The 26,581-nt window shown below is 42.2% G+C and overlaps 1 protein-coding gene across 2 annotated transcripts in view; it reads left to right on the top strand.

The window, feature by feature from the left end:
• The first annotated feature begins 776 nt into the window (after positions 1–776).
• The window catches only part of REEP3 (receptor accessory protein 3), a 198,133-nt gene continuing 172,328 nt past the window's right edge, over positions 777–26,581 (top strand). Inside the window, exon 1 of one of the 2 annotated variants that reach the window (XM_029609727.1) lies at positions 777–843. Coding sequence is in view for 1 of the 2 variants with exons in the window: in XM_029609726.1 (XP_029465586.1) it covers positions 1,184–1,215 (32 nt within the window). In the remaining variant the exon portion in view is untranslated. Of the gene's footprint in view, positions 844–876; positions 1,216–26,581 lie in introns of those variants that run through there. The other variant, XM_029609726.1, reaches the window with a different exon arrangement.

Below are 26,581 nucleotides of genomic sequence, written 5' to 3'. Positions count from 1 at the left end.
TCATTTTTATAGCAGAGTGTATGTCAATCAGTTGCAATCCAAAGTGCATGCATAGGCATAGTTTGCTTAGTTTGGGAAGGGGGACAACGACAAGGGCTAGAGCAGTTATTTTGGGGAAGGGGAACTGATTCAGCACTATCAACTGGAGCATTTTTTTTTTGGGGGGGGGGGGGGGGCCATACTATGCCTGAGTTTGCCTGCTTAATTTGGGAGTGGGGCAAAAGTAGGAAGGTCATAGTCATGGGGGGGGGGGGGCCTACTACAACACTAATACCTGAAACATTTTGGGCGGGGTATATTGTCCTCCCAAACTACACCTATAAATGCATGTTAAGTGACAAATCAGATTTGCACTGAGTCTTTGCATTTAACCTTTTTTTTTTTAATTTTCTGTAGTGACTGCTGCGACTGCGTCTGGAGTAACTGTAATATTATAAAATGAGTGCATGTGATAAACAGTTCACGAAACCAGGTTTTAGTTGTATTGTCTTTATTTCTGACTCTTGCCAGTTACTGTGGGTACAAGAATCTCCCAGTGGGTAGCTACTGGTACCTATTTCTATATGACGTCATATTCCACTTCCAGTCCTGAAATTGCCGTTATTCCCGTTCATGGCCTCCTTCAATAAGCAGTGAGTACACTGACGAGTTTGGGAGGGAACACAAAAATAATCGTATACAGGAAGTAGCTCGCGCGCAAATAAGGACAGAGCTTCAGGGCACGGAGCCGAGTAAGCAATACCGAAGAGGTAGCTTTCCGCCGTGACCAATGAGAGACTGGCTACTGTGCCCAGTGACGTGCGGGGAGTAGGCTGGGTGCTGCATTGTTTAGCCAACCAAGAGGTGAGGGCCGCAGCCAATGAGAAACGCGCTTACATTGGGACCTTTTCCCCCCATAACTTTCACCTAGGCGACGGGGAAAGGAAGAAGGTAGGGCCGGTGGGAGGGTAGCGAGGCGCAGGGCTTCTTCAATGGAGGATCGGGACTGACCTTCCCGGGAAGAGAGCGCAAGGAGGAGCCCAGCGCCAGGGCTCGGGACTTGGCCTTCGCGGCGGCGGCGGGTTGGGCTGCGAAACTTTCTCTTGCGGCGCCGAGGCCTGGCCCTCGGAGCGCGCTCCCAGAGCCTGTGGGGCGGATCGCGGCGACAATAAGAAGAGCGGGCGTCGGAGGCAGGAGGAGGAAGATGGTGTCGTGGATGATTTCCCGAGCTGTCGTGTAAGTTGTCCTTGGATCTCTTGGAACTGAGGGTACTGGGAAGCGAATGGCTTGGCGCGGGGGGGCGGGCGGACACCCGGCGCCGTGCAAAGAAAGAGAAGTTTCTGTCGGCAATCGGCGGTTCTGTAAGCAAAACCAGGCAAAAGCGGCAAAAATTAATGACTTTATTGTCCCGCCCAGAAATCAAGTCATGAAAACAAAACAGCGACGTTAGGAGAACTGTAAGCAGGGTCCGCTACAAAGTGTCCGATCCCTATTCGGGGATTGGGGCGGTGTCACTGTCACTGAGTACTTTATCACGTTCAGTATAGGTTTGTAAGAGGGTCTCGTCTGTGAAAAGCTGCTTTTAAAAGAGATTTACACTTTGTACCTTTGAAAAATTCGCAGGTTGGTAGAATCGAGTTGAACTAATTTCATTTTTTGTACTTAATTGTTCACCGTTTTCTTTTTCAGCGTCACAATTGTTTGTACCACTTTAGCCTTTTTATAACACATCGTATCCTATAAAGTCCTTACAAAGCATTCTGTGAACCTCTTCTAAAGAGTTTCCCCTCTCTCATCTCTCCCCGTGCCCACGTTCCTCTCCCTTAGCTCTTCACTCTCTTGGGTCCCGGCGCTTCTTCGATCATCACTCAGAGGCAGATGTTTTCTCGGCCGTCTACTGATGCAGACGCTCTTCCTTTATTTCCCAGTGTGGGGTGGGGAGAGCAAGGGATGATGGCGTGGAGGTGATAGAAGTGCTGTAAGGGGAGAAAAAATTGTTCTGCTTGGGGGTTGGTGACGAGAGAGTGCAGCAAAATTCCTCTCCCCTTTTTAAGTAGTGTGAGTTGACTGAAGTGAGCCTTAACTATACATGGTGCTGTTTTATAGTATTGTAAAGTAATACCAACCTTCAAATCTGAAATGTATGAATTGATTCCACAGAGGGTTATTGGCTCTATAAGAAGAAAATGTATTTTAAGGCCAGCTATTTGGGGAGGATTTGATGGATCTATGTTTTCTGTGTTATGCACTCTTCTAATATTACTCACTGTGTGAAACTTAAAGAGTTAAAAAAAAAAAAAAGCCCCAACAGTTGGTTTCTTTTAGACTTCTAGCAGTTTTCAAGAATAAGTGTCTGAAAACTTAAATTCTGTTAGCGAAGCAGTGGTAAAACTGAACTGGCTAAGAAAGTATCACCAGATAATGTTTTGGGGGGGGTTTGGTCATGATTCTGAATGATGAAAAGGCTTGATCATGTGAGCACTTCACTAAAAACAACAACAAAAAAATACTGAAAGTAGTTGTGGTTGGTAGATTTATTCATTGGGTTCCCAAGTACACTGAGAAGGAAAGGTAAATGCATCAAGGATGTGCAGTGGATGCTTCCTATCTGGATTCGGTAAGGCTTTTGATACTATTCCCCACGAGAGACTGGCAAGCAAACTAACTGGGAATAGAAAGAATTGTAACTGGGTAGAAGAGTGGGATATTGCAGGGCTCAGTACTAGGCTAGTCCTCTTTCGATTAGCAACATTGTAGAGGGGTTTGTGGGCAAAATATGCTTGTTTACAGATGATAAAAAAAAATCTCTTAACAGGATAGATACCTAGGCAGTGGAAAAAATAAAAAGTGGATTGAAAAAAACTGCAAGACTAGTATGGGTTTGGAAGCTGTGCTTCAGAACAAATGAAAAGGTAAAATTGTGCATCTTGGGGGCACAGTTAGCCACTACTTGGTTAGGAGGACATGAACTGGAAACTGCCAAGCAGCAAAGAGATCTAGGAGAAATCCTCTCAAATGGTACAAAGGTTGATGATCAGTGTATCAAAGTATGTGAACAACTTGCTTGGGTACAAATGGCAGGGCAAATGAGGCAATATTGCCCTTAGGTAGATTACAGAGACCCCACCTTGAGTACTGTTTAGGTCTGGAGGATGTCATATCTTCATACATAACTTGAGAGTTTAAAATCATTCTGAGAAGGGCTACTAAAATAGTTCAGGGTCTGTAACACAAACCTTAATAAAGAGACTTAAAATAATCCAGATGTACTTGCTGGAGGATAGAAGAGGTGTATGTAAATTTATCTTACATATCTATTGTGGATATACTGAAAACAAGGCCAGTTTGTGACTTTTGATGACCTGCTATAGACAGAGAAATTCAAGGACAAGTCATCATAGAAGTTGGAGAGAATGAAGCAGGGTCTGTGTAAGGGTATTAGGCATCTTGGGCAAATCTTCAGTCTTATGCCTTCCCCCTCACACATGTGCCTATTGGCAGTAGCTCTAGCACATCATCCACCTCACACTGTTCCCTCACCCTCTGCCAAGTCCTGCATTCCCCTCCCTTTATCTTTTGTACATAATGCCCAGCATCCCTCATCTCTCCTCCTCCTTTCTCCTCTTCACTCACAGCTCAGCACACCAGCATCACTCCAATTTTTGCCTCCTTTTTGCAGTGCCCAGCCTGCATTCTCAACTCTCCAACCTACCTCTTTCTCCTAAACCCTCAAATCTACCCAGAATCTGTTCCCTTCTGTCTTGTGGTGCTGTGCCTTAAAAGAGGGTTGGTGGCACCTTAAGGTTTCTGGGAGTGGAGTTTCCCCCTAACAGTTTTGGGCACCCTAGGCAACAGTCTAGGTTGCCTAGAGAAAGGACTGGCCCTGGAGTGAAATACCGGCCTTCAGAGGAAATGCTGTTTTTCTAAGAGGTTGGTAAATCCATGGAGTAGTCTTACTTAGCAGTATTGTGACAGAATTTAAGCATGCTTAGAATAGACATGGAGGTCTGTTGTAAGAATTGGGTTGACAAGTTAGGTGAAACATGTTTGGTGTGGTGGAGGCCTGGATGTTGATTTCAGCATGAGAACTTGTGCTCTCTTTTACCCATAAGGGTATAGGACCAAGGAGAAAGGATAGGATAGTACAGCGATGTCATCATGTTTTTTTCTTGGCAGGCTTTGACTGTTTATGTGGGAGATGAAACGTCTTAAAAATTGTCTTCACTGTGTTTCCAAAATATTTGATTACTGATGAATGTAATTAAGTGATTGTCTCTTTTGGTGTGCATGGACATCATAGCAAAATGCTTTTTGGTTTGTGCATAAGTCTTAGTTGCTGCTTTGCTAATAGGCTATAAGGACCTTGATGGGGAAGTTTAAATTTCATTTAAAGTAGTGTAGAAGATTACTTATCTTTTCAACACTGTTAATTAATGAGGCCATTTTTGTTTTGTTACAAATACAATGAACCCGAAAATAGTCTCTGACAAAAACATAGGGAAATGTTCAGGTTTTTCTTATTTTTGGTCATCTCTTCCCCCCCACTCCCCTCCTAGTTCCTGTGATGCCCTGGCACTCTCCCAGGTCCAAGCACTTTACAAATGGCACTGTCTGCTTGGGGACAGAACCAAAGTGACACTACTTTGGCACCTCCTTCTTATGTGGCCGTCGCCATTTTGTTACAACTGAAAGTTTTAGGGCTGCACATCTTAACTGGTTTGTTGCAATACATTTTAGATGAGATTTTTGATAAATATTGTTTCATTTGTTGAAATATATTTTGTATTTTTGAACCAGTGTTAATATTTTCAATGAAAATAATTATCAGAAGATTCTTGTAACAACATTATTATTGGTTGAAAATGAATGCAAATCCCTAGTAGCCAGTCATGTAATTTAAGGAAAATGTTTTTGTGTTTTTTCCCATCTTAAATTTTTTGTAAATGTGTGTGGTGTGGTTTTTTGTGTTTTTTTTTTTAAATCTTTGAAGTACAACAAAACACTAAATATTTATGTTGAAGCCTTGTCCCTTGAAGGGAAAAGTGTATATAAGAGCAGAAAGAAAATGTTTCACATGATGTGAACTGTACTGTAGTATGAATAATAGCATTAGTTCTGCCTGCTGACAGTCTGGATATTGTCATGATGTGGGATCATGGCTTTAAGAGGAAGGATTAACTTGTGGATAAAATGCATGCACTACCAGGATACTCTGAGCGGATCTGTAGTTGTACAGGATTGTTGATGTAGGGTTGTACAGATTACTTAACAATTAATGCTTAGGAGTATGCTGCAGACTAGAAAAATTGCTTTAGAAAATGAATCCTTATTACCAGAGAGGAAGCACAATTTCATTGTAGATAATGGGTTCTTGCATATCCTGGCCATTTTTTGTCTTTTTGTTATTGGCATGCAGAAAAAGTGTACATTTTTAAGATGAAAAGTAGAAGACATTTACCATTGGTTTCCTGACCTTTCATCCCTTATGCCTTCATGGTTTTATAAAAGTAGAAAGTATATTTGGGAACATACAGGCGTAGTCTTATTTACTTTATGTATCCTTAAACACAAGGTATGGGGGTTGCCTGCCAGAGTGGCAGTTGCAACTTTAAACTGAGCAGGCTTAGATGGACCATTTTTTATCTCTATCAGCTGTCATTTACTGTTAATAACATTTCAGTTCCACACCCAGCTGTAAATATTTAAATTTATATTTAGCCTTGTGACGGTTATGTGTTCACTGTGTCATGCATGTGAGCATCATCAGGTGTGTCTTGCCAGAACAAAGGTTGAGAGTGCATCAGGAGTTAAAAACAATATTTTAGTGTGTGCGTCAAACAGAGCATTTAAAAGTATGTGCTGAAATTCAGCGCACAGTTTTTTTATTTTTTTTATTACACCAGTCCCTTAGTTAGATTCCAGAAGGGTCCTTGGCAGAAAAAGGTCTGGGATCTACTGAATTTCTGACTACTCACAGGGAGATAGGTTCAGATTATGAAGGTCTGTAAGAGGTAAGAAGTATTTTCACAAGCAGGTACGTTCATTATCAAGAGAAAATAGTTCATATACTCTGTAACCACAGGAAACCCCCCCCCCCCCCCTTCCAAACAGAACTAGGATATTTCCTTGTACAACTCGCTATACGGAAACATATTCTGATGCTATCTCGGTATTAGCAACACAGACTCTCACTACTACCAGGCACATTGTGAAATAATATAAAATCTGCATGTGTGTAGCAAACCTGCCATACCATATAATCAGCACTAACTCCAAGGACTCAAACAGCAATAACCCTACCACCAGTGCATGTTTTATTGAGAAAATGCGACAAATAAGACTGACACTAATCTTTGCATGCTAATAAAATACTACACCTCAGACACACCAGCCTTCACCAAATACAGAATAAAAGAGCCTATAGTACAAATGTGGAGACAAAAACTGGAATGGAAATTCCCAGAAGCCACCCTGCATACAGTTAGAACAAGGAACAGAGAAATACATTTCCTTCTACTCTTTAAAAAAAAAAAAAAAAAAAGTACTAAAATAGAAGAAATGCACATTCCCAAAAATGACATATATTATGGCTCTTGCACTTTGCATCTTGTAACTCCACCTCATACTACATCATCCCTCACTTCTTCCAGTTACTCCCTTTTAATAATCTCCTCACACTTTTGCAGCCCCCACATACCATTTTCCCTCATCCTCTGCTCTCCCCCACTGCCCAGAAGCTCCAACATATCCATCTATCCCTTCCCAGCAGACTCCTGAACCTCTGTCTCACCATGCCTCCCTGTCTAGTTGCACCCACCCCCCTTCATGCCCAGCAGCCTTCCCAGACCCCCTCTTTCCTCTGGCTCACCATGCAAATTCCTGATCACCCCCTCCCCACTTCCTTCCTGGCAGTAGCCATACCCTCTCTCTCCTCCATGCTTCCCTGTCTAGGTGCACCCACAGTTCCCTCTCCTCCAGACTCCCAGGCAGCAGAAAAGCCTCTAGTCTAGTTAAGAATCTCCCTTCCTCCTTACTGGCAGCAGATAAGGGCACTGGATAGGGGAAAGGAGGAGGTGGTAGTGAATCTATATCTCTTTCCCTTGTGCTCCTGCTGTCTCTGTCACTTGTGGGTCCCACCAGGTGAAGAGAGCATCGGCAGAATCACTTCTGGGCTCAGCGGGAGAAGATAAAGTTGGTATCGTACGGAGCCCAGAAGAACAGGTGTTGGCAATGTCTCACTCTGATCTGGTTGAAGGAAGAGGGAACAGTCTTCCACTTGACCAGAAAGAGGAGAAGGAAGTGAGAATAGCCTCTTGTCTGGCGTGATAAAGGAAAAGACATCCAACTTCCATCCGGGGTGATGGACTGCAGGAGTCTGCTCTTTTCTCCTGCAGCACCGCCTGGGACCTCACAGCACAACAGAGTCCAAAACATCTGTTGAGAACCACTGCTTTAGCATACTATTAGCTTACTACAGGTGTGGCTAACTCTTATTTTGAAACATTTATTACCCACCCTTCCTACCTACGTTCAGGGCGGGGTACACGGCACATACATAATTAAAAACAATAATACAATAAGACATTCAGAAAAATAACAACATCAAGAAACACAGTAAAGGATAACATAGCCTACAAAATATTCAAATGAAATACTTACAAAGAGGAGGCTTTTTGGCATAGTAATGGTTTTTAATGCCTTAATCTGATTTCATTAGGGAGGGGATTCCAGATTAAGGGCCTTGCTATTGAGAAAGCTTGTTCTCTAGTTTCCTTCAGATGTGCAATTTTGGGGGAGGGAACATCCAATAGGCCCTTATTTTCTGATCTCAGCAATCTTGCCAAGATATGTATTTTTTAATCAGCAGTGATCCATGGGGAGGTAATATTTATGAAGAAGCTTATGGATGGTGATACAATGGAAGCAGTACATGCAAATCTATCTCATACATATTCTTTGTGGCTATCCTGAAAACCTGGCCTGTTTGTGGCTCTTGAGGACTGGAGTTGGCCACCTCCTGACTTACTGCATTGAGTTAAAAAGTACACTAACCAAAAATGTGCATTAAAAACACAATTTATGCACATAACCTAGGGCCTAATTTTCCATCCGGATCGCACGTGAAAAGTCCCTTATTGCGTGCGATACCAAAATGGGGGCGGAGTCGGCCCGGGAAGAGGAGGAGTCGGGGCGTCTTTGTGGACGACGAAAAGGTAAGGCCCTTTTTGCGTCCGAGTTCGCGCCCAATAGCTACACCTTCTATGGTGGCGCTATTGGGTGCGAAACCGGCAGCGATCGCACCGTGATGGTGTGATGCCTGCCGGCTAGCGCAGGCCTGCGATACTTTAGAAAATGAGGCCCTCAGTTTCCTATTAAGAAAAAATGTTTTATGTGCACAAAAATTGCAGAAAGCATTTTTTGTGAGAAATTCATATTTTGTAGAAATCCGGAGTAAGGTCCCGGCCCTAGAGCTGCAGCTTCTGCTGACAGACTTAGGTCTAAACTAGCCCTAGAAACTTTACTCCACCTCTGACTTAGGTGTTCTTGGCCCTGGAAACTCGAGTTAAGCCAGTGCACCTCTTTGCTTTGGGGGGTGTGAGTAATAGCCATACCTTCATTATGTTAAATTTACATCAGGCGGAGGGGGCCTAACCTGTACACTCAATGTGTGCATAAAACTCCTCGCATCAGCAGTGAAATTTGTGCATAACTGTGGGCAATCCTGTGCGCTCTGTCGAGCTCATCTTCTGTGATGTCAGTCCCTAAATGTTTCCTGGATTTTGCTTTTTGAGGGGAAGGTGGCTTATGAGATCCCTATGTCTGAGTAAATATCATATTAAAAAAGTGTTCCTACTAAAAGCAAATTGATATAATGGACTTTGCATCCTGAGTTCTTCTGGTCTTCACTGTAGCTCTCATATCACTGCCTTTTGCAGCATAAATGGGGCTGAGAAACTGAGTCTGAATACTTCACAGTATTACTATAGGAGTTCACAAAGAGAAGTTCATTGGCATAAAAGCTGTGTTCTTGACTAGCTTTTGGGAGTTTAGTTTAATAAAAAGGACTTACCTTTTTTTTTATAGTTTTTTATTTTATGTTTTATGTTCTGAGTGTTGAAGTGGACTAACAAAGCAACCACACTACTTTTTTCTCCTTAGTGGATTCATATTTGATTACTGTTGGAACTATATTGTCCTTAAAATATCAAATATTATCTGTGCTAACCAGATTTTTTAAATGTAAACAAACATTCAGGATTATTGACTTTCTGTTCTCTGGTCTGATTTTTGAGTCCCCTTTTTGTCCCAGTATCTTTGGGTTTTTTTCTTCTATTTTACAATGTACCTTTTTTTTTTTTTTTTAAATTGAACTCATCCCTCAAGAATCCTGCTCACAAATGGCAAGTGATATTCTTGAATTTTGCTAATGGCTATAGCTTTCCTCAGCCCCCCCTTGCACTTCTCAGCTGATCACTACCCTAGCAGAAGTGCTCAGGGTGTTGCTTTTCTGAACACAGCTAGGAAGAAGGTGGTAAAGAGTGCAAGACTGAGTTGCTGTGAGTCTCCGCAGCAGCCCCACTCCCTTCTCCCCGAGTTTTGTTTTCATACAGCAGCCCCATCACCTCCTCCCACATTTCTTGTTCATGTTCTATCACAGGGGTAGGCTATGCTGTCCTTGAGTGCCTCAAACAGATCTGGTGTTCAGGACTGTCCATATGGCATCCAACGTAACCATATTAGAGGAGGTTGTATAGTAGCTGCCATTCCCAGTATAGTTCCTTTAGAGTTTGTTATACTCACTCTTGCAGCCGCTGTTATTGCCTCTCCATCTTCATGCTGCCTCATTGAATTCTGGCCCTCCATGTCAGCTGGAACACACACGAGAGCTATCTGCTAAGTTTGGACTCCCTCCGAGGTGCTCTGGAAACGAGTTGCGTACTGTCGCCTCCATCTTGTTCCCTTGGAGGTAGCCAATCGGATGTGTTGAGGGAAACCTCCCTGAGCCAAACAGGCACTCTCTTGCCAGAAACTGCAATGGGGCTAACCCCACTAGTTGGCTTGGCTTTGCAGCTGAAGAGAGAATTGATCTTTTGTTGCTTTGGGGAGAGCAGAACAGGCTCGGAGGGAAAAATCTGCAGTCTGTTTTCCTCTTTGCTGGCATAGCATGACAAAAACAAGGTAAAAAAAGCAGCAGCTAGAGAACCATACCCTGGAGCAGCCACTCATGCCATCATCTTAACTCTTCCCCCAAGAGGAACTTTTTTCCTCTTGTGCTAGCTTAGTTGCTGGAGACATGATCTCATTAACCCCATCATTCATCCAAAAAAATTGACGCAGAGAGAGAGAGTCTTTTTGAGACTTTTCTCACTCCAAATCTTCACCAAGGTGTACTGTGCTGGTCGTACATCTCACTCTACATGCGAAACTGGCCCCTAAACTAGCACTGACAGCTCACCTCGACCTATCAGGTGGCCCTCCTATAGAGATATAAATAGGTGCACCCAGTGAGGTCCTCCCCAGAGGCTCTCTCCTTCACTCCATTCCTTCTCCCCTCTCCCTCCCCAAGCCCAGAAATGGCCAAACTGCAATTCAAAAAATGTATCATGATTGGCCATTTCGGACATATCGCACAGCTTAACACCAGGGAAAAAGGTGTAGTTATTTCCGGCGTTAAAACTGTTCGATAGCATGCATTACGCTATCGCACGGCGCGATGTGGCCCCTTACTTAACTAAATCCTGCCCAAACTCCTCCCCCGATCCCTCCCCCCTCAAAAATTTGCATTTGCGCAATGCATTACTATATCTTTTGTATGCATTATGGCGTTAATGTGTGCGATAATGATTTTGATAAATGATCCTATAAGATTTTTATCTCTCAATTTTGCATTCCATTAATGCATTAAGTAACATATCCAGACTCTGGTATGTTTGAGGTCTTTTATGTTTGTTCAGGTTACGTATGTATACATGATTTAGTCTGTGTTTTACATTTTGTGTTTGTACTTAGTTGTATAAAGTTTTCACAAATAAATTGCATTGCTTTGGGCAGGGAGGCAATTAAAAAATAGTGTATTTAAAATATTTACTTAAAATACCTTTTGAGAATTCGCTATTGGTCTCCCTCCTAACCCATTAAAATAACAAACAAGGGTTCAGTTACCAAGAATGCCCTTCTTTTTTTTTTTTTTAAGTGATGGGACAGATGTACTAAATGGTTTTTCCTTTTTTTCTTTTCCTTTTTTCTCCATTCTGTGGGAAAAATGCTTACAACTTAGGGTCCACAGTACTTAGCTTTTTTATGTACTGATTTGTATTAATGTGAATTATTTTTTTGGTCATACTCCAGTTAAGCAAGTTTAAAGAGAAGTAAACATTTCTAGGCATTATGTGCTACGGTCATAGTTCAATAAGTATAACACTAATAAAGTAATTTGTATTGTATGACAGCTGGTCGTCATGCTAGATTAGCACTGCTTTCATTTTTCAACCTTTCTTCTTAAGGGGAATTCTAGACTCTGTTTGCTAAGTAGGTGGAGATATTCCTCTGTTAGGGGAGTAAGTTTGACCTAGGATAGGATATGATGGCAGATGAACTCCCCAAACTCTTCCTTGTCTACCCAGGTTCTCTTATACTGCTGAGCTTATTTCGTCCTCTACTTTATTCTCATGTCCCATCAGCTGAGGATCTCCTGTGTCTGCCCCCATGCTTTCTGTTCCATGATGCATCCATCACCCATTCTGGGAAGAAATTTTATTTGTAATCATTATAAACTGCTTATAAAGAGAATCTAAGTGGGGTACAATTTTATGTTTACTCTTCAGTCTACCCCTTTTCAGCCTCATTGTGACCCCTTGTTCTAGAACTTCTTGTGTACGGTGCCTCTGGAATGTTTCTATTTCTATTTCCTGTAGCGTTTATGCATTTAGAGCCTGTATTCCAAACACTCCACCATTCTGCAAGCTTCCTTATCCTAATGGAGTGTTCTTTGCTACTGCTGGAAACATCCACTTTTGTCACAGAGCAGTAATGTCTGGAACACTTCCCTCTTGGGAGAAGCAGTCCTGTATCATTGCTGACTGATTTGTTTCTGCTGGCGCAAAACAAATGTCTGTAGAGATCCTTCATCCAGAGGTATCATGGTACTTGGATGAACGGTGAACTGCCTTGAATTTAAATGTTGTTTTTCCTTTTGGATAATGCGTGCAGTTTACTCTGTGGCTTATTTTATTCAAGTAAGCAGGGAAGTCAAATGAGTTAGTCTCTTTAGCAGCGGTTCTCAACCAGTGTGTTGCCAAGCCACCGGCAGGTGTGTCATGCACTTCCTGGTCTCGCGCTGCTCTTCCCATCCTCTTCTCCACCCCAGCGAGAAGCACCCATTTCTTCGAACACTGCGGCCGTTCCTGCCCAGGCTATCAGCACATTCCAGCCCGGAGGGGAATGGCCGCAGTGTTCGTGGAAGCGAGCGGCTTGGTGTATCGGTTTGCCGGTGAGGTTCCCACCCCCTCCGGTGGGATGAGGATGGCACGATTTGTTGACTGCCCGGCAGGCAGAGAATTCTGCATAGGTGTGGCAACGAGATTTGATGTTGTACCAGGCCCCTCCTGCAAAAAGAAAAATGGTGCGCTGGCTGGGTTTCCACCCTCTGCAGAGCAAAAGCTTGCCAGGAGTGGAGGAGGGTTGAGGGAGAGAGAAGGGGTTGTGGATGAGGTGAGAGGGGATGGAAGGAAAAGGGAAGAGGATGTAAGTGGAAAGGGTAAGAAGCTGTGGGTTAATGAGGGAAGGAAGGGAAAGTAGCACCAGGTGTGCAATGGGGAGGCCAAGCTTCACCTGTTAAAAAAAAACCCAAAACAAAACAAACAAAAACCAAAAAAGAAACGGGCACAGCCACTAACGGGGAGGCAAGGTCACACCAAAGAAGACCAGGCTGGACCAAGCAGGCGAGGAAGGGAAGGGAAGAGAGAGTAGAGGGAGAGATGAGGTGCACGGGAGGGGAAAAGAGTAAATGAAGGGTGGAGTGAGAGGGAAAGGGAAAGAGCTGGAGCAAAGAGAAGGGGGGGAAGGGTGAATGAGAGGGAAGGGATGGGGTCTCACTCCTGGAGGGTAAAGGCAGCGGTGGTAGGGCGAGACCCAGAGGGGGCCACTGCAGCCAAAGAAAGGAAGGAAAGAGAGGGCCAGCAGCTGAAGGAATAAAGGCGAGAGAGAGGCCCTGGTAGAGCTGCTAGTGGTGGAGAAAGGAAAACTGGAGAGAGGCATGAGGAAGAGTGTATGTGTGTGTGCATGAGAGCATGTGTAGCAGGGCGTGCGGGAAGAAAAGGCCATGCAGCAGTAGCTGAGGCATTGGCCTCAATCAGCAGCGCAGGCCTGGAGCAAAATGAGAAGCGGCCGGTGATCAGCAAGAGAGGGGATTCTTCTTTCTTGGGCCGTGGGGGTTGGAGGAAGCTGCTGCAGCTACCATTTATGCTCTGGGGGAGGGATGGAGGGAAGGAGCGAGCGAGAGTGAGGCAGTCGGCCAGCCAGCCAGTGTATGAGTGAGAGAGACTGGTCAGGAAAGTGACGCGTGTATGTCTGTGAGAGACGGGTTGTGATCCCTAAGGAAGAGGACAGCGTCAGCAGCCACTGCTGCTTCTGTTGCGTGCTATTAGCCTGCAAGGGAAAGGAGTAGGAGAACTGCTCTAGAGGGTAAGTTAGGTGGCTTTTTGCGTTCATTTTTCTTGATTGACTGCCATTTTAATTATTGGGTATTATGTGATCTCTGCTGTTTTTGAAATATTTTTAGTGTTTGGAGAATTTGTAATAATTTTAAGAGCTTTTAATTGTTAGATATTCTGTTCATCAGCTGTTTTGTAACATTTATTAGTATAGTTTTACAATTATTTCTGTGTGGGGATCTATAACAGCTTGGCGTTTTCTTTTTCCCTAATAGGAGGTGTATTGGTTTGTTAGGGCCTGGTTTAATATTTGTAGTGTTGCCTTTTCATAGATAGGGTTGTTACTGTTTGAGTGTGTAACTTTGTGCGGGTTAGTTTGTGTGTATTATTATGTTAGGTGCTATATTTCTCTTTCCATTTCTCCAGGTTTGCACTGCATGCAGGTGGCTTTTTTGGGTTCCATTCCAGTTTCTGTCTCCATATTTGTAATTTGTGGTCTTTCTATACTTGGTGAAGGTCAGTTCTGTGTGTGTGTGTGTGTGTGTGTGTGTGTGTGTGTGTGTGTGTGAGACCGAGGTGAGAGATTTAACTAGCATGGCTAGTAAAATACCTTACCTTATTTGTTGTGTTTTCTCAATAGGACATGGATTGGTGGTGAACTGCTGTCTTTTTATAAGTAGGGCTGTTGCACCTGGTAGTAGAGGGACTTTGTGTTGCTGTTACTGAGATAACATCATAATATGATTTTTTTGTATGATGAGCTTGCCAGGGAATGTTCTAGTTCTGCTTTATACCCATTGCTAACCAGGAGTGGGGGTGGATGCAAAGTGTACATTTATATCTAGCCCCGTGACGATCATGGGTCAGGGTGTCACGCATGTGAGAACCATCTATCAGGTGTGTCCGACAGAAAAAAGGTTGAGAACCACTGCTCTTTAGTACTCATTTTTGTTTGATTTGTCATTCCTGTTTTTCTCTGGTCCCCAGAAGTATCTTGATTTTCCATCAAAGTGACACACATTCACCTAGCAAGAGACAATTGAATCTGTTTGATTTGTACAGTTATGTACGCTAAAGAGATGCATGTATTTACTGTGGTTTTCTCTGGAGGAATCTAATTATAAGCTTTCTATGTGTGGCAGCTTCCTGTCCACTGCTGTCCTGACACTGTTTATGGTGGATGTAGTTCTATACTGCATTTTCTGTTATTTCCTACCCTCTTTCAAAATATTCTGTCCATAGCAATGCTTTCAGTTTTTCTCCTAAACTGTTTTTTGTTATATGATAAACATCAAGGATGGTTTGCTGATCACATAACTCAGTTTCTGGGGCTGGCAGGGAGGATCTGCTCAGAGTTTTCTAGGCATGCACAGTAGTTTCTTTTATTCTGTGGGAGGAGGATGATGTACGCTGAATCACTTCCCACAGTCTGCTTTTGCCTTTTGATCTGCGTCTTGTCTGTTGTTACCTAGTTGTTGTGGTTTGTGTGTGTGTGATCCCTCCCTGCCCTTTAACTAACTTCCCCCTTTTCCAAGGAGCATCCTAGTTAGGTTTTTAGGAGGTTTGTTTTTTCTTCAAAGCTGCTACTCAAAGTCACTGAAAAATAGCAGCCCTTTCTCTATGAACCTGTGTTCAGTAGCCCAGTTGAACCCTATTTCTTTTCCTGCAAAGATTTATTCTGAATTTTTTTTTTTTTTCAGCTTCCAAGTTTCACTTTTTTTTTTTTTTTAAGTTTTCCCCACTCCAGCCTATATCATGTTCAGGAAGCAAGCCAGCAGCTTCAAGAGGTACCTGAAGTGCTTGCAGAAGAAGTTCCTTACAGATGGCAATTCAGGCCTAGCAGAGGAATTTTCATGACTCCACATTTTGGTACAGGAAGTACAGTTAAAAACTGTTCTTGAGGCACAAGGAGTGAATCAGCATTGGTATTGTGGCCAGGCATTGCCAAATCAGTTCTCTGCCAATTCAGTGTCTCGGACAGAGGGACAAATTGTAAACTCCCATGTCTCGCTTAAATGAGTGTCATGAGAGTGCAAAAGACTCGGCTCATGAGTTGAGCACGAGGGAATGCATGGGCAATAGTGGCACTCCTTGTTGATGTGGTTGAGACTGCTCATACTTCCAAGCGATCATGCCTGGAGGAAACCCTGGCTGCCTGATCCAAGATTAAGTTGCCCTGGCCTCCCAAAGGCTATTTGCTGGGATTTGCAAATGGCCTTTGAGGACATGCTGGTCCCTTTAAAGCCTATCCCAGTCTTTTCTTAATCAATATTTTGATGGACTTTGACAAGATGATGATGAAGGTGTTTTGGCACCTCTGTCCAAGGTCGCATGTGTTGGGCACTTTGCTAATGGGTGCGTTGAACATGTCATGTCTGGTGACATCACCACAGATGGACAGCATGTTGATACTGGATCATTTCTCTGTGCAGGCATAAATTCTTGAGGGTGGAATCGGTCTTATCAGCACAAGTAATTGCGTCATTGACTCTGCCTCAATCAAGGTAGTTTTTAAAATCTAACTTTTTTGTCCTTTTTCACCTGCTTTGCTTGGTCTGGACAATCTTCAGATTCCCTCAACACTTGGAGTTGGAATATGAGGAATCTACGATCTCTGAGCTTGACTCATCTGTTGAATAGTGATCACATGCTATATACCTCCCTTAAGAGTTTTTTCCACTGCCAGCAAGCAGTCCTCTACCTGAGGTTATTCCTTTCCCAGTTTTGTACAGAGGCTGGTTAAGGCCATTCCATTTGATTTGGGGGTCTCAGGAGAGCTTATGGCCACTTTACATGATCTCCTGAAGTATATAAATGCAACTGAGGAGAAGGTTGTAGTGCCTATCCACTGTTTCCCACAGGGCAGCTAGTAGAGGATATGAGTGTAACCACATTTGGCACTTCTTGTTTATAAGTAAGTGGGTACTAGAATGCCATGTCCAGGCAGCTGTTGGATTTGATAGGATCCAGCTATTTCATTGGAACAAATGCATCTATCCCACCAGGCCATGAGTCTCTGGATCTTAATGGAAAGTGTTATTTTCAAAGCTTAAACCTGGTTCTCAACGCCTCCAAGACAGAGCTGCTCCATATCTCCTCAAATGAAAACAATTTCGCCCCACCATCACCACACTCTTCTCACATTACCTGCAAGCAGGTTAGAGACCTTGGGGTAATACTAGACAATCGACTAAACCTAAAGAAAATGGTCAACACAACTTCCAAAGACTTTCTACAGACTACAGGTTCTAAAACGACTTAAACCACTCTTATTCTTCCATGACTTCAGGACAGTCCTCCAAGCGCTACTATTCGCCAAAATAGACTACTGCAGTGCCCTTTTCCTAGGCCTCCCCAAATCCACTACCAAACCACTGCAGATGATTCAAAACGTGGCAGTGAGATTGCTGACCAGTACCAGCCGCGGCGAACACATCTCACCCATCCTCAGGAACCTACATTGGTTACCAGTTAATTTCAGAATTCTATACAAATCAATCACCTTAATTCATAAAACCATCCATCATCATCTTCAACTCGACCTGGAAATCCCATTCAAACTCCACTCCTCCAACAGACCAACTAGGGATATTCTCAAAGGCACTCTGAAATTTCCCCCCACTAAAGCCTCACGCCTCTCTACAACCAAAGACAGAGCTTTTTCGATAGCTGGCCCATCTATCTGGAATAGCATCCCATCAAATCTCAGACTGGAGCCCTGCCTTTTAACTTTTAGAAAAAGACTTAAAACCTGGCTCTTTCTCCAAGCCTTCACCGATCCACCAGACATTCACTAGTTTGACCTTCACTCTTACCCGACCTTGCATTTACACTCAAGAATGGACTCTGACTCTTCCAGGTTAAAGCACCTATTAAGCTTTTAACCGTACACTCTATGGTAACACTTTATATTTCTCCTGCCTTATCTTCCTTCCAGCTTGTCGCAAGCTTCCAAGTTCTCTTTCCCTGTTGACTTTAACTTTGACTTATTCCCACCTATTGTTTAGCTCTCGTTTACTTGAATTGTTACTCTAGTTATTCCCTGTTAAATGTAAACCGATCCGATATGGTTATTACTATGAAGGTCGGTATAAAAAACTGTTAAATAAATAACTGACTACCAAATCTATGCAATCCTTTTTTTTTGTAGATGAGACTGCTTTTCCTAAGGACACACAAGTATTTCTTTAGGGCTACCTTCTCTGCTACTTCCCCCAACTCTTCTGTCCTTAAGGGGTGGATTTTTTTTCTGTGGGGAGAAAGTTGACCTTCTTGGCTCAGGCAGTAGTGATCTCCCACTTATGTGTGTTACCATAGCTCTTTAAAGATGGCGCTGGCCATCCAGTGCTCCTACCATGTGACAGGGGCCGGCCAATGGCACGGATACCCTGTCACATGGTAAGGGCAAAGAGCCATAGGCGCCAACTTTGAGTGGCAGCCGACGGCCCGAGAACGGGAGATCGCTCCCGGGACCACCACTAGAGCACCAGGTAATTTTAAAAATGTTTTGGGGGGATCGGGAGGGTGGGAGAAGTTAAGGGGTCATCTTTAAAGGGTCGGGTGGGTTTTTTTTTTTAATCAGGCCATCGGCGCTATTTTTGAGTGGCAGTCAAAATGGCGCCGATGGCCTGAGAGCGGAAGATCGGTCCCCACGCCAGGTACTCGTAAAAAGTTTTGGGGGGGTTCGGGGGGGTGGGGGAAGGTAAGGGGTCAATTTTAAAGGGTCAGGCCTCACTAAAAAAAAAAAATTAACGATGTGAATCTGAACCGATTCCGATTCACATCTCCAGCGATCAGATTTTTTTCTCCCTCCAGCCGAACCCGATCGTTAAGACGATCGGGCACACGATTCACATCTCTATTTGTTACCAGTCTGTATACCGCTCATCGTCTCCATTTCATTATTTGCTGATCAATGTATCTTAGCCATATCTGGATGAAATGAAAAAACTGAGAAGGGTACACAAAATCATTAACAAACAGACAAGCTAAATCAGGAGCCATGGGGGCTCCCATAGCTATTCCCTTAACCTGTGGATAGAATAGTATGTCAAACAGAAAAAAGTTTTTAGTAGGTGCTACCTGGGTCAAATCCATCAGAATACCCATGGTTCACCAGGACAGCTTGCTAAGACCTGCTGTATCAGATAGGGCATCCTCTATGGGGATGTTGGAATACTACGATACAGTGTCAAGTGTTATCAGAAAGAATGGCTTTTTTGGTACCGGTAGTTCTTGAAGTATAGTGATCAAATGTCCAGAGCCTTGAACATGAGAACGACTCAGGAGAACAAAAGGTTGTAAGAAATTAATCCACAATTCTGGACAGTGGCTCTAAAAGGGAGCCTATCCCCGATTAAACAAATGGAACAGGCAATGCAGACTCTGAGGACTCGTATGGTCAAAAGCAGAGCTAGAGAAGTGCTGAAAGCCCCACCAGTCTCTTCAAAATAAAGGGAGAGGGGCAAGCCACACAAGAATTCATCACAGTAGAGCAGCTCCCTCTGAGTGCAAGAGAAAGGAGAAGTCTGAGTGGTGTGGGCAGCTGGATTCATTAGGTAACTTTGCTGCCACAGTTGACTACCAGAGCTTCTTTACTGCTGCTGCTCACAGCTAAGTCTTAGTGCGTGCTTGGTGCACTCTCTCCCCATCTTACTTGGCCTAGGGATAAGCAGAAGGCAGAAGAACTCAAAAGGAGGAGGCTCAAGATGATGATGAGGGAGGAGGTGGTACTGTGTGCTATGTGTGTGTCACACAAAGCAGGTCCCAGCTTTCTGTGCTCTGCATGGTGCCCAGTAATTACCATACTCGGGGCTTCGTGCTGTAGTTAGGAAGAGGTATGCACGACTTAAATATTCTCAGAAAGGAACGCTTAAAGTGTCTAAAAGCCATAGCTATCTCTTGTTGCTGCAAGGTGCTAAAAGCGGAGTCCAGATCTGTTCTGGATTTGAACATCAAGACAGTGGTGACTTTTCTGTGGCATACCTAGTTAGGACTCTAGGCACACTGGTTGGGAACCACTGCCCTAAACGGATAACTATCTAGAGACCAAAACAGGGTCTCTGATGCTTTGTTGTACTTCGAAGAAAGTTTTTCATTTTTAAGTTTTATCTTCTCTGTGCATAGCTGCTTGCAACAGACATTTTGAATGAGGACAACTTTTTTGACATTTTAATTTTAGTTGTTTAAAAAAAATGGTTGTATTTGATTTATGCTCAGTTTGTTGGTTGTTAGTCCAGAATTATTTCCTCGTATGTGTTTTGTTTTTGTTTTGGGAAGTGGGGTTGGGTGGATAGGGATTGTGGGTGGGTTATTTCCTCCTCCCTTCACTTTTACTTTCTTTGAGCTTCTCTTGTTTCAGCTGCTTCCCTCCCGTCTGTGCCACTTTGACTGTCCTCCTTGGTCCTGGCAATGGCAGCTTTTCGCTGGCAGGAGCCATGCAGCAAATTTGTAAGCCTGAGTTTTTCACCTCCCACCCCTGCTTATAAATGACTGTCACTTTTCAACTATCTCCATTTCAGTTAAGCATGACTACAACACTGTCTTTTTTTTTTTTTCAATGTTGATTTTAATTTATTGCAGCTGTAAATTTCACGTAAACCTTCCTTATCAAGGTATGTAAAGGTGTAAACTATTAGGAGAGCAGAAAAAAAATGAACACTTTTTAAGGCTACTGCATTAATCAGGGGACAACATTTTGGTATGGTTTCCAACTAATGGTTCATGCACACCAACAAAAGCAAGAAATCAAACCATTATAATTCATCAGTAATCAAACATGCTCTTCCCTTAATAGGTTCGTCACCAGGGATACATTGTGCAGTAAAGAGAATTTATAAGTCCATCTCTCATGCAAGCAGAGAAATCCTGCCTAGAACTAAGCACAGTGACATCAATGAATTGTTTTCTCTCCTTGGTCCTTTACTACTCTAGGTAGATAAGGAGACAAGTTTGCATACTTAAAGCCAACATTGGGCCTCTGCACGCCACCCATCGCCCCTCTTCACCCCAATGCATGTCTTTTACCCAGCCTCTCAGTTCTGTTCTTACCACTGCATTCTATATCTATCCCAAGCTTGCTTTAGCTTATTACGTTCTTACTACGTTCTTTTGTTCAATAATTTGTTGATTGTTTAATGTTATGCTGCACGTTCTCTGTTCAATACTTTGTCTATTGTTTAATGTACTCCCTTTACCTTTACCATGTTTAATGTAACGCCTTACCGGCGACAGTTTTGTTATATGGAAACCGACTTGATTTGATATGTATATCGAGAATGTCGGTATATAAAAACCCTAAATAAATAAATAATTACAGTCCTAGCCTCCACCAGTTCTGCTGGTGTCATCTTCCTTTCTAGATCTTTCAAGTCCCATATATTATTGAGCTCTCAGAACCCATCCCATGCTCGCCACCAAGCTCTGTAATAATCTAAATGACTCGCAAACATTAGGGAGAGTGTTGTCTGAAACAGGCATCTTGTTCTCTAGCCAACACACTTGCAACAATCTTTGAGCAATAGATCATGCTGTTGAGCTGGCTCTTCTGTTGTGCGGCACAAGTCCAAAGGTCAGGTCAAAGAGTGCAAATAACTGTTCTGTGTTTTACAGCTCTGGAGAAATGTTTGCATACTGCATGTTGGGACAGGAGCTTGTTTGTGTTTTTGAGACTCCCCTGTTAGTTTTAGCTCGTACTTTTCAATGACTGTATATGTATTTTTTACGTGTGACTTTGCCCTTTTTGTGTAGGTTTATAAGATGAGAACTAACTGGCCGTCCACCTGGGCTGCACTTTCTCAAGGAGCATTGTTTTGGGTCTTTCCTTGTAAGAGTGATAACTTTTTGTTTCTATAGAGCAGGCTTACTCCCATCCTAGGTGTTCTACTTGAGGCTCATGTTACTTTGAATTTTAGGCAAGGTTGCTGTTACAGTACATTCTGTCACGTGCACCTTTTCATATGTCGGACATGTGCGGGCAGACTACCTCCTTTCTTGGTAATGTAATCTAATCCATAAACATTCAAAGCACTGGTATCCAGGCAGAATGTAGTAACATAGTATACAAGACTCTCCCTAGAATGGAATGTGTGCTTATTCGCTGCAGTGCTTTGCAGTGCGAGTGCCTTAGGCTCTTGAGAGCAATGGTTCGGACTTCCATGCTCGTCCTGGGTCCTCATTTGACTGATATGTGATGTAGGGGGCCTCTTTACTAAGGATGCACAGCTGCACATGTGCTCTTGCACATGGTCAGACCGATGGAAACACCTTCAACAATAGATGTGCTCAATTTTTGGCAAAATACAAGTACATATCCTTTCACTTACAGAAAATAAATGAATTACTGTGTTTACATGCATGGACATTTTCAAAGTAATTATTGGCTATTTCCTTTGTCAAAAATACATTATCAAGAAATATACATATCTGGGAATTCTTTGAATTTCCCCTGGAGAGTGAAGAAATTAGCAGCAAGGAGCATGCTGGGGTCATCCCTGGCAGAGAGAGTGTGGATTAGCAAGAAGGTAGAACAGAGAAAGTTGATGGGATGAGGGTGAAAGGGGGTAAACTTGGAAGTAATCTATGGAAATATTATTTTACAGAAAGGGTAGGATAAAGGATGCATGGAACAGCCTCCCAGTAGAGATGGTGGACACAAGGTCCATATTTGAATTCAAGAAAGCAGGGAATAAGTACACAGGATCTCTGAGGAAATGGTAGGGATTGTAAAGTTGAGCAGTTTGTGTGGATGGGCAGACTGGATAGGCCATCACATTAGTATGAGATGCATTATTCCTTCCTCTTACCTTCTTCTCCCCCCCCCCCCCCCCCTGCTAAAAAGCAGCAATATCAGGGTGACCACAACTCAAACATTCCCAGAGATATAAAATAAATCTGGTGTCTGTAGTCCCAGTTGGATCAGGTTCTTCTAGAGTTCTTTCCAATTAGTGTTCATTCCCTACAAATTTTATTGAATTTTTTTTACGCTGTGTAATCGAACATGTTCTAGCTAGAGTTGGGGGGACTCCTAATGCAGACTACATATATCCTGTCAAATCAATGATGTCAGTCCCTCGAAGCGAGAATGATCTCCATGCAGTTATTTTAAATGAGTTCTCAAGTGACTGAAAAGGCCAATTTTTGAACTGCAAACATGTAGCCAGGCATGCATCCTGTCAATCAATAGATAAACAATTGGCTCAAATAGGAGGCCATGTCATAGGAACGAAGACATGGAGGTGTAACAAACAAAAAATGATAAGCTGATACCTTTCTTAATTGCACCAACTAGATACATTTCTTGATGAGCTGTTCTGTTAGCACTCCCTTCCTCACATCTGAGTAAAAAATAACATTGCCAGAAAATATAAGTGGTGTAAATATGGTTACATTACAATAGTAGTAAGAAGGGGTTGGGGGTGTTAATGTATAAGGTGTCGGAGACAGTAGAATTATTTCTGGCAGCAAGTTAAAACCCCCAATGTCCTGTAAGCTTTTTAAAGTCAAATGTCTTATGTCTCTGGATTATTCTGAATTTATGGGTTATGCATAGGTTGGTGGTTAGTTCGTAACTGATGAGGTAGGCTTGTTTTTATTGATGTATGACAATACAGTGCTGGTTTTGATTTTGTTTTTATTTGTACTCACACCTTTGATGCATTTTTGGAGGAATAGTGGGAAGTCAAATTTTAATAAATATCATTCAATCCACTTTTTCAGCAAATTTTTTGAGGCAGCAGAACAAATGTGTTCAGATTCTGACAGCACAGAACTGCCTGTTTTAGCTTAAAATGTTAAAGTTGTGTAATGACTCACGTTGTCATCCCGTCCAGTGCCCAAAAATATTGGATGCCACAAATAAAATATTAGCTTGACATGCTAAGACTTGATTTTATTTTATTTTTTATAAACAACAAAATGATGAGGATTTCTTCTAGCAAGGCCTGCTGTTGCTGTTTTGCTGTTCTGAGAACTGACATAGTGTGAAAAGCTGTCTCCTAGTCTGAGAATGAATTGATCCAGCACACAGTAACTTAAGTTTCCTGCCAAATTCTCTAACCTTTGGGTGTAGGTTTGATATCATTCTTCGTTTGGAGGAGAAAAAATATTTGCTGTGTAAAACTTTATGGGGATGATTAGAATGCAAGACACAACGATGAGTTTATCTGTGGAATAGAAATTCATGCTATTGGTATTACTAACATTTTAAATCATGATGGTGGTTGCTGGCATTAGTATGAATGTGGTAATGCATGATTTTCATGCTATAACTACTATGTGTCGTGCTGTGTTTTGTGAGGCATGAAGTTGAGCCAAATGTTTTCAGAAGCTTGAGAATTAATCATCTTTGTGTCAAATACATACTTAATTGCATGAACACTGAAAATTGGCTTGCTTATAAGTTCCATCTGATCTCACATTCTTTGTTATGGCCATTTATTAATAAAGGTTGTTTAGATAGATAAATAATGTGTACAATGTATCAATCAATAGGTATTCTTTCTTTTAAGACTACAAAGTCTTAAAGTTTTGTGAAAACTATTCTCACTATAGTCTACTTGCCACAGTGGGGCCAGGTTCCTTACCAAGTAAACACTCCGCTGCAACGTTCAGTGTGGGACTCCCCACATGCAATGGCTAACTCAGCCTGCTTATGGAAAAAGCAAATTTGCCTTTTCTAAACAGTGTTTTCCATAGATAGCCTGATGAATTAATCATAGAAAACCCTCCCACCTCCCTGGAGAGTTGACTACATAGTTGGACTTAGCCCTGATATAGACTAAGGAGGCTCACGCGGCAATGCGCGTATGTAGGAACTCCTGCACATGCTCAGTAGAGCTCAGAGTTTGTTTGGTGCTGCTGGATGATATCACGCACATGTAATGGCTAATCCTGCTATCTATGGAAAAAATTGATACAGTAAGCAAACTTGCTGTATACAGTGAAAAACCTTTTATTTCTGAGTATAGCATAATATAATTTTGAATATTTTATAATTGCTTTTCTTAGGTTTTGATTTTGTTTTAATTTCTCTCTGAACTTTGTTTTCCACAACATTTTTAATGAAATGTCTATCAAATTAATTTCCTTCCTGTAACATTTTTTTTGTAAATGTAGTGTCTCTGTTTTTCTATAGCATGTTGCCCTCTTGAGACAAGTTGTAATTGGAAAAGAACTGTTAATTTTTAAAATTAGATAATAGTCAAAGATTAATTGAATTGATGTCAGAAGCAGGATACTAAAATATGCATGTGATGTTAATTCCATGTAGTGGTGAAAATGAAAGTTAATGGAAACTTTATTCCTGCAGAATTCCTGAGCTTCCTAAATGGATAAATATCTGGAGATATTTAGCCCACTGCATTTTTCTTCATCTACTTCAAAGATTATACAAATGAAAAGTAAATGTTTGTTTAGATATAGATAGATTCAAAGTGCATAGCTCACTTTTCAGTCTATATGTTTTTTTGCAAGTTTGCTGACCATTGTCTCATCGATCTGTGACAGAGTTTGCCAGCATCATAAGTAGTGAGGTATATATTTGTTGTCACTCATATACTTGTGATGTTTTATCTGAGTTTACTTAACTAAAATATGTAGAGATGGAGTCTGCCAGTGCTTGGAGTATTGGCCTGGAAATTTGTAGTCTTGCTTCTTTTGTTAATAGTCATTGTTAGCACAGGCAAGTTCCTTTTTGTACCAGTTGCCTGTATTTCCTAGTTAGATCGTAAGGTCTTCAAGGGTGCATATAATCTGTTTTATAAAGCCCTGATTTAGAATGCTAAATAAGTGCTAAAGTACTGTGTTACCAAGACTTATTTCATGTACAGGTTAAACATGTTTTAAAAGATGTTACATGTTAGTGAATTAAGGTTTTATGATTTTTCATACTTTGGAATATTCAGGAAGGGAGATTTAACTGTTTGGGACCGAGGAAAAAAAGGTTATATTGTTTTAAAGGAGCCTAAAGGTAGCTGTGGTATTTGGGGAAGGACATAGATTATGGAATTGATTCTTTAAAGGTTGTGATGCCTTTATAATTGGATCAGCATTACAATTATCCAGTGATGTATGTATGCTTTTGAGATCATACACTTTTCTTCTTGAGGCATGACAAGGCTTGGATAACTCGTGGGTCAGTGTTATGGAGCATTTCATCTCTAGATCACTATTTTCAAACAAATGTGTGCCATGGCATACTGGTGTGCCTTCAAATTTGATCTGATGAATCAAGGAAACGTCATCACTGTCTAATGCTCAGATCCAGACCAGCTGATATCTGCTTATGTGCGCCTCACATCAACAAAAGGCACCATCAGTGGCTCTTAAAACATGTAGGAACTTTTTTCTGAGAGCACGTGTAATTGTCCATGCCTCTTTCCTAGCTTGTATGAGACCTGGAGTGTGGTTAATTAATGAGCCCACAACATCCACCCAATCGTATCACTGGTAAGTATATTTCAACTTCACAGGTTTATGCCAAGTACTATATGTAGGCCCCTCACTCTCAGGGTCTGTAAAATCCAACAGACTCCTAATTAGGTACGAGGCCACCTTACTTTAATTATAACATTTTTTTAGGATTTTCTTTTTTATATGTTAAAACTTCCCCATGTCAGTCAATTATTCAATCCATTCAATTTTCGCAAACTGAGCTCAAAGGATACGAGAGAAACAATCACTACTTATCTGTTCCAGTTTTGGTTAGTCACCCGACACGCGCGTGTTTCGAACCACAGGTTCTGCTTCAGGGGGGTTTCCTTCCGTATCTGTCTCCTAGACGTACTTCTCAGCTTCAGTCCTACAATTTTGAGGCTTCCATGTGTCTTCTCTTGGCTCGATTACCACATCTTCAATCTTCCGCGGCTCCCTTACGCCGCGTCCATCTTTGAATTGGCACACCCACTCAAGTGCTCCTATTATACCCGAACCAGAACCTACGTCATCACAGG

The sequence above is a fragment of the Rhinatrema bivittatum genome, chromosome 7, assembly GCF_901001135.1.
Source record: "Rhinatrema bivittatum chromosome 7, aRhiBiv1.1, whole genome shotgun sequence".
In the NCBI taxonomy this organism is placed as follows: Eukaryota; Metazoa; Chordata; class Amphibia; order Gymnophiona; family Rhinatrematidae; genus Rhinatrema; species Rhinatrema bivittatum.
This window is presented reverse-complemented; position numbering and strand designations above follow the sequence as displayed.